The 7490-nt window shown below is 51.4% G+C and overlaps 2 protein-coding genes across 3 annotated transcripts in view; one reads left to right on the top strand and one right to left on the bottom strand.

Moving 5' to 3' along the window:
- Kctd10 (potassium channel tetramerization domain containing 10) overlaps positions 1-4959 on the top strand; it is a 22200-nt gene extending 17241 nt beyond the window's left edge. For both annotated transcript variants that reach the window (XM_005344261.3, XM_005344260.3), the window contains exon 7: positions 2429-4959. In XM_005344261.3, coding sequence (XP_005344318.1) covers positions 2429-2653 — 225 coding nt within the window. In that variant the 3' untranslated portion in view covers positions 2654-4959. The remainder of the gene's footprint in view (positions 1-2428) is intronic.
- Positions 4960-5938: 979 nt separating this feature from the next.
- The window catches only part of Myo1h (myosin IH), a 41910-nt gene continuing 40358 nt past the window's right edge, over positions 5939-7490 (bottom strand). Inside the window, exon 30 of the mRNA XM_026783538.1 lies at positions 5939-6378. Within this exon, the coding sequence (XP_026639339.1) occupies positions 6228-6378 (151 nt within the window). The 3' untranslated portion in view covers positions 5939-6227. The remainder of the gene's footprint in view (positions 6379-7490) is intronic.

Raw genomic sequence — 7490 nt, 5'->3', positions numbered from 1 at the left:
TTTTTTTTTTTTTTTTTTTTTTTTGGTTTTTCGAGACAGGGTTTCTCTGCGGCTTTGGAGTGGGTTTATCTTATCTTTGCATCATTCTCTCAAGCCAATAGTGTCTGTTACTCCTGCTTAGCTGTGCTACAAAGCTGGATCATATAGCAGGGTGCTGCTAGAGCCCAGCTGGCTGTCAGCTGCACTTTCTCGGCCTGCTTGCCCACTCGGGGAGAGGGTGGCCTCCCTCCTCCCCATTCTCCCCTCTGCTTGTTTTGCATACTGTTGTCTCCTGCTCAAACTGAGAGAAATTGGATTACCTGTGACATTTTGATTCTACCAAAAGCAGATTGCCACAGTTGTAGTCACCTGTGTACAGTCTGTCACTGGATCAAGTTACTGTCACCTCTGCAGCTTTGGGAGATGGAGTTTTGTGGGTCCCAAAGCTAGCAAAACACTGGTGATACAAAACCAGACCACAGAGAGAAGCCAGAACCTTGACTGATGATGAAAAATTGAAGTCACAGGAGCTGACAAGTGTCATGCCAAGTGCTGCACATCACCGAGCATCATGACCACCACCTTGGGAGGGTGGTTCCCCATGCGCTCCTGCTCCTCCCCTGCATAGGGTTGACTGCTGTGCTAAGTCCATGCTAAGCACAGGTATTCAGACTCTATCCTGATAGGTAGGGATTGCTTCTGAGATAGCCAAGGGGAGAGTGCTGAGGCTCTTTGTTTCAAACATGGCTGCGGGCCAGAGCCGCCTGCTCACTGTGCAAGCTGCTTCATGCTCTCATTAAGTTCTTCAGTGTTCCCAGTTCTCATTTTAGAGCTTACTGGGGAGCAAAGGGATTCAGCAAACACATGCTTGGAGCCCAAGTGATCTTAGATGAGCAGAAGTCTCCAGGAGAAAGCCCGAGCTTGCTTGTTAGCCTTGTTGGTTGCAGAGCCTGGCTGGGAGGCAGGGCCCTTCTCTTCTCCCTGGCTCCTTTGGTGATGACTGTGTCCTTCAGGGGAGCCCAAGGCTGTGGTTTTCCAGGTAACTGGTGGTGGCAGGACTGGTCCTGGATGATGACAGTCCTTCCTGCTTCTCCCCACACGCTGAGCTGTGTGGTTCCACACTTGAGCCGTGGTCTAAGCTGCCTGTTCTGTTTGCCTGGTGGTGACTGGATGACGGCATTCCTGGTGCGTCACGGCTGCTCTTCTTGTCCCTCGGCCCTGAGCAACCTTTAGTCTGGCCCCTAATCCAGCAGCGCTGCGCCCTTCCTTGTATCTGCCCTTGGCGTCATTGTTCAGTTGTGGCTTCTGCGGACTCTTCCTGTGGTCAGCCACCATGGCTGAGCCTGTCTCTGGGTCATTGTGGTTTTCAGCTCTGCAGCATGCATTTGCTTCCCTGTCTTCACTTCTTGCTGCTGCTGCCATTTTGTTGTAACAGCTGCTTTTGGGCATTTGTTGGGTGATTCCCGTATGCTGTGTCCTCGTGGCGCTGGCATCTGCTGAGTGAGCTTTCCCATGGACTGAGATTTTCTTGCTTCTTCACAATCCCAAGTAGTTTACAGCCATGTCCTAGCTGTTTGAGTATCAGTGTAGGACATTAGGTCTTGTCCCATTCCTAGGGAATTGTGGTTTTATTGTTGTTGTTCCTGTTTTTAATATTCTTTCTCTGTCTCCCCCCCCGCACACACACACACAACCTTGTAATGTGGATGAAGGTCAGAGAGCACTTTGTGGGAGCTGGTTCTCTTCTACCCCATGTGGGTTCTGGGAATTGAACTCGGATTGTTAGGCCTGGCACCTTTACCTACCTAGCCATCTCACTGGTCCCAATATATATTGTTTTGGTTTTGCTGGCAATTGCCACTGTGGGATTCAGGCCACAAGTTCAACCAGCCCTGTGATTGGAGTTGTAGTATCAGTTTGATTTCCCAGCCTCAGCCTCTCACGCCTACTGTCGGTTGCCTGTGTGTCTAGGTGGCTGTGCCTCACTGCTCCTTTGTATGTGGAGAAGCAGTTCCTGCTACTGTGGGGAGTTTAGGTGTTCATAGTTTCTGGGGCTTCCTCCTTCACAGCCCCAGGACCTTCATTGTCCTGGGCTCCCTCCTTTCAGTGGCTCAAAAGCTAGGGCTTTGCATCTTCAGTGCCTAGGCCCGTGTCTGAGGCTGCCTGGCTCGAGGCTGAGAAAAAGCAGCAGGTGTTGATTCTCCCTCCCCCAGAAAGGAAGGCGTCACCTGAGCAGCTGAAGGCTCTGGTTGCAGCCATGAGTCTGCTAGAGGCTCCAGTATAAGAAAACAGCAGACAAAGGGGCCCTCCCCCCCAGTCTGACACTGTTGGCTCCCCGTGACTATCTTCATTGTCAGCCTAGGAGCCTGTTAGCCCTATGACCCTGCTGAGAGTAGGGCAGTGGCCATATGTAGCCTGCTAATGTACCCACTTTGTATTTGGGGCACAGGTTGAGTTCCCCGAAGCCCGCATTTATGAGGAGACCCTGAACATTTTGCTGTACGAGGCCCAGGATGGCCGAGGACCTGACAATGCACTCCTTGAGGCCACAGGTGGGGCAGCTGGACGCTCCCATCACCTGGACGAGGACGAGGAACGAGAACGGGAGAGGATTGAACGAGTGCGGAGGATCCACATCAAGCGTCCTGATGACCGGGCCCACCTCCACCAGTGAGCGGGCAAGCGCAAGCTGCCCTCCACCCTCCCTTTGCCCCTGCCCCTCAGACCCTGTGCAGGCTTCAGGGTACCTCCCACTTCCCCCTGGAGTCTGGAGACACTTTTGTAACAAGCCAGATGATTATTTTGATATTTCTCGACAGTGGATTGCCTCTGTGTTGACCCAGGTGCGCACCCCTTCTGAACAAGCTGTGTCTAAGGACTCCACTTCTCGTGAGAGCCTGGAGCCGGCCTTTCTTGGCTCTTGGAGGAAGAGTGTGAATGAGTTTGGCGTGTATGTGAGAGCCTTTGTTGCGGTATTTATTTTCATAGTGTTGACTACCTATTAGGGCTGCTTAAGTGACACTCCTTTAAGGGCTCATTTGACAGTTCTGAGGGGCTGTGTAGGTGGCAACTGGGAGCAGCCTGGCCCTGTGTGTTCTGACCAGGCTGGGAGTCTGCTCTGTGTACGGTTTTGTGACTGGAGCTCATTGGCCAATAGTTTCAGCTTGTAGTAGTGGACAGGGGACCGAGTGTGCTTCCAGCCTCTCTGTGGTCCCTCAGTGTGGCAGCTCAACTGTCTGGCAAGAAGCAGATCGTTTCCTGCCAGTGGGTTCTGCTGTCTTCTGTGCTCCTCCCATCCCAGAAGGTCATCTGAATACCTGCAGCCATTGCTCCTGACCGCTGCCTTAAGGGTTTGCTCCCTGTGAGGCCTCCTTTCCTTAAGTGGGCATCTTGCCCTTGGTTAGGAACTGTGTGGCCCCCCGACATGGTGGCATCAGGTAGGGACACCCCTAGGAGCTCGCAGGCTGACTCAGGGCGTTTCCCTGCTATCTCATATAGCTCCCTTCAGTTTTTATTTCCTGCAGAATAGAGTGGGCGTGCAGATACCTTTGAGTCTTGTTTGTGTTCGAGGACGTGTGTGACTGCTGGTGGGGACGTGTGACTGTGGGGCACAGGTGCTTGTGAGGAGGACATGCCAGTTACCTCTAGTCCCCTCTGCTCCTGTGCAGATGAGTCATGATTGGCATGGGTGCTTGTGAGTAGACTAGTTAAAAGGTTAAGGTGAGTACTTGATGAAGGAATTGTTACTTTTTTTTTTTTTTGAGGCAGGGTTTCTCTTTAGCTTTTGGGGTCTGTCCTGGAACTAGCTCTGTAGACCAGGCTGGCCTCGAACTCACAGAGATCCACCTACCTCTGCCTCCCGAATGCTGGGATTAAAGGCGTGCGCCACCATCGCCTGAATTATATTTTAGACCAAAGGTATGATAGTGGGTAATCTCTGAAACGTTTTTAAAAGTTTCTATTTTGTGACGGTTTTTACAGCTCACTTTGTGCGTGACAGTCATATACCTTTCTCTTGTATCTGGCAGAAAAGGCAACAATAAGTAAACAATCCCGACTGGATCGAGGAACCATGTAGATGCTTTTTACACAATGGTGTGGCAGAACTTTTGTATTCGGAGCCAAGAAAGGGAGCTTACAGATCATGTTTCATGAGTTTTTTATACTGTTTGTTTTAAACGTCAGCCCCGCCCTGTGGGTTCAACTTTCGTGGGAAGTAAAAGTGAGTGTCAGTCCTGGTGTGTTCTGTAGGAACAGGAAAGTCACTGTCTACACTGTTTATATGTGCGTGTGCAGAGTGAGTTGGTGGCGTAGGTGACTTGCCTTGGCCTCTGCGCCTTACGTTACTCTTTTGGCAGCTCTCTCTACTCTTTCCTCAAACCTTGTGCCTGCAACTTTGCACCTCCGCACCCAGGGATAGGAACAGGCCTGGCAAACATTCCAAGGTGCCAGAAACGCCGACAGCTGTGTCTGCCAGGGCCTGATCCAGAGTCAGGCCTTCCAAAGCTCTGCTTCTAGCACGAAGGGCAGTCGTCAGCACTGCAGTTCAGAGCCGTTCAGTGAAACACTGGCCTCGGATTTGGTGTAAAGAGTGAAGTTTTATTGCACACTAATGGCTCGCAATTAAAATAGATTGGAATAGCTAACCATCATAACCAAGTTCAGTGTTTGTGGCAACTGGGGCCCACACCCCTAGCAGGCACAGCCTTCTGTCGCCTTCCTGGGGAAGATGGGCTGTTTGACCTCTCTAAGTCGTGGTCCCATGTAGGTACAACTTTCCCTCCCTGCTGCTCACTGCTGGTACTCAGCCCTCCCCAGGGTGTGTGCAGGCTTAGAGGACGCCACCCAAAGTCACTGGTCACCTTAGCACACCCCTAACCTTCCTGTCTGCGCTGTGGAAACAATGCTGGGAGTTTTAGACATGCTCACTCTTGTGCAAGCGTCTGTGGACACATGTAAAATAAACGTTAAACTGTGCTTCTACTCGCATCTGCCTTGTGGTCTTTTTGGGATTGCCTGTCTCGGGGCTGCAGTGTACAGCAAAGAGCGAGGGCGCTGTCTGGAGTCATTGTTTAGTGGGGTGTTTCACTCTCCAGGAGCTAACACGCCTGTGGGAACCTGGCCCAGTCAGCATGGAAGTGTCATTTCCAGCAGAATTCAAGTTGTGCATCGCAGTTAAATTTCCATTATCCCGTGTCTTAGCAGCTTGACAGACGTACAAAGTCTGCCACCCGCTTCTTGGTGTGTCTGAATTGGGATCTCCTGGGGACAGGTGGATGACTCAAGGTTGACTCCCAGCAAACATTTGGGTGCATTGCCACCTGGCACCCAGGAAACTGGGGACTGGCTTTGCATAGCACAGCTTCTACTGCTACAGTACACTCTCCAGGAGCTGCTGGATGAAGTCCGTGCTTGCTCAGTCGGAACAGAAATAGTGACTTTAGAGGGCAAAGGTCATTCTCTGTCAGGTCTTCTTCCCTGTTGACACCTGAGGAGAAGGAAACCTGGCTTTAGAGTCTCAGCCCTGAAGGAGGAAGCTACCATTGGGAACCTTCTACCTCCTCAGGGACAGCCAGCTTAGAAAGCAATGCACAGAGACCTGTCAGTGCACCATCTTCACCCTTGTGTAGGCACGGAGGAAGATGGGCTGTGACCACAGAGTCCTGGTAACATCTCACGTCACTAAAAGACTGCCCACTTTGCATTCAAAGTGACCCTTTCACTTGTCCCTGGCCGGAGACGGCGGCCACTCTGCTGTGGAAGGCACTTGTAAACAACCAGTTTTACATGTAAGCCTAAATGTATGTAGAAAATGCATTTCAGAGATCCCACCCACAGCTGCTTTCAGCATGTTGCTTCCTTGCACCACACCACCAAAAACCGTCCTCGGGTTGCTGCGACCCTGAGAGGACTCTGGGGACCTTGTCACCAGTGAGTGAGAACTCAGCCTCCAGTTTTCTTGAGGCAGTGGTTTCATATCTCTGAGTCTCCTTAGACCTAGGATCTTCTGCATCTCAGGGTGGTACCTGATCACTCGGGAGAGCTTTTGTGAGCCAGTGAACAGCTGGGCTTTAAGACTTGTGAATGATAATTGGGTCATGTGACCCTCTGGTCCACTGACACCTGGCTTCCCTGTCTCTCTCACTACTAAGTTACTATTTCAAGAAGCATTCTGTTCCTTTCTTCCAGAGTAAATCAGTTGGGACCAGAGGGGGAAATGAACCAATTTGGTTACATGCTTTTACATATCATCTAGTGCGTCCTCCCACGCAGCCACCTCTTTCCACCCAGCCACTCACCACTGTTAGCTGTCCGCTTTTATCCTTATAGACTTGGTCTTCTACTCCAGTCTCAAAAAGTATTGTGCCTTCTTTCCCAGGACTGATGTAAAACTGCAGGCTTAAAATACAGCGAGGGGCGAGTTACTGATATGCCTTTGAGTCTACGAAAGAAACTCCTTTGGGAAGCTCCCCTCGCTGGCGTTTGTATCCCTGCTTTATTATACTGTTTGTTACGTATGTGGCCAGTCAGAAGGACATTCTCACAAATGTCCCGCGTGCTCCTGCAGTCACTCTCAAACCAGTCCCACACTTTGGCTTTTTAAAGGGCTATCTGGGGGCTGGAGAGATGGCTCAGTGGTTAAGAGCATTGCCTGCTCTTCCAAAGGTCCTGAGTTCAATTCCCAGCAACCACATGGTGGCTCACAACCATCTGGAATGAGGTCTGGTGCCCTCTTCTGGCCTGCAGACATACACATAGACAGAATATTGTATACATAATAAATAAATAAATATTTTCAAAAAAAAAATAAAGGGCTATCTGGTACTTAAATGATGCCTACGTGGCTTACTCTGCTGAACACAGCTGCTCGAGGATTCCTCCGAGGTCCGTCAGGACAGAGTACGTGCTCACACTCTACCTACAAATTCACCCCTTAAGTTGTGAAAGCTGGGGGCAGAGCGAGGCCTCACCGGGAGCATCCGGCTGGAAGGGGCTGCGAGCACAGCCGCAGTTGCTGTGAACACTTGGGCTGCGCACAGGAGTCGGCTGTGGCCTTCAGTCCACAGTCTCACTGCCAGCCTTGGGCCTCAGGCATGCTGGGTAGCCCGACCTCAGCCGGCCTTGCTGGGGGACTGAACAGCTAAGGGGCTGCTCCACTGCTACCGAGAGAACCGACCAGTTCTCTGTCTCTTGGTGCCAGTCCTTTCACCCCCACCCCCAAGAAAGGCCAGCCCTTCTGACAGCCAGTCAGTCCACAGGCACCCCACCGCAGCAGAGGTGGGCCTGCACCCTCTGGGCACACTGGATCAGTGATAGCGGTCCCAGGAACATCAGCACCCTCTTTGAAAACTGAGGAAGATGACTCCAGAGGTCAGTGATACTCCTTTGTGTACCCTGAGCCCAAGATCAGATCGAGAAAGGACTGCTCTTTGCTACAGAGGCAAGGGGAGTCTCCTCCTAATCCCCATTGGAGGATCCCCCCCTTCCATCTTTTTGCAGGAGGAAACAGA

This window comes from Microtus ochrogaster, chromosome 2, assembly GCF_000317375.1.
Source record: "Microtus ochrogaster isolate Prairie Vole_2 chromosome 2, MicOch1.0, whole genome shotgun sequence".
NCBI lineage: Eukaryota > Metazoa > Chordata > Mammalia > Rodentia > Cricetidae > Microtus > Microtus ochrogaster.
The sequence above is the reverse complement of the archived record's forward strand: the minus strand, read 5'-3'. Positions and strand labels throughout refer to the sequence as shown.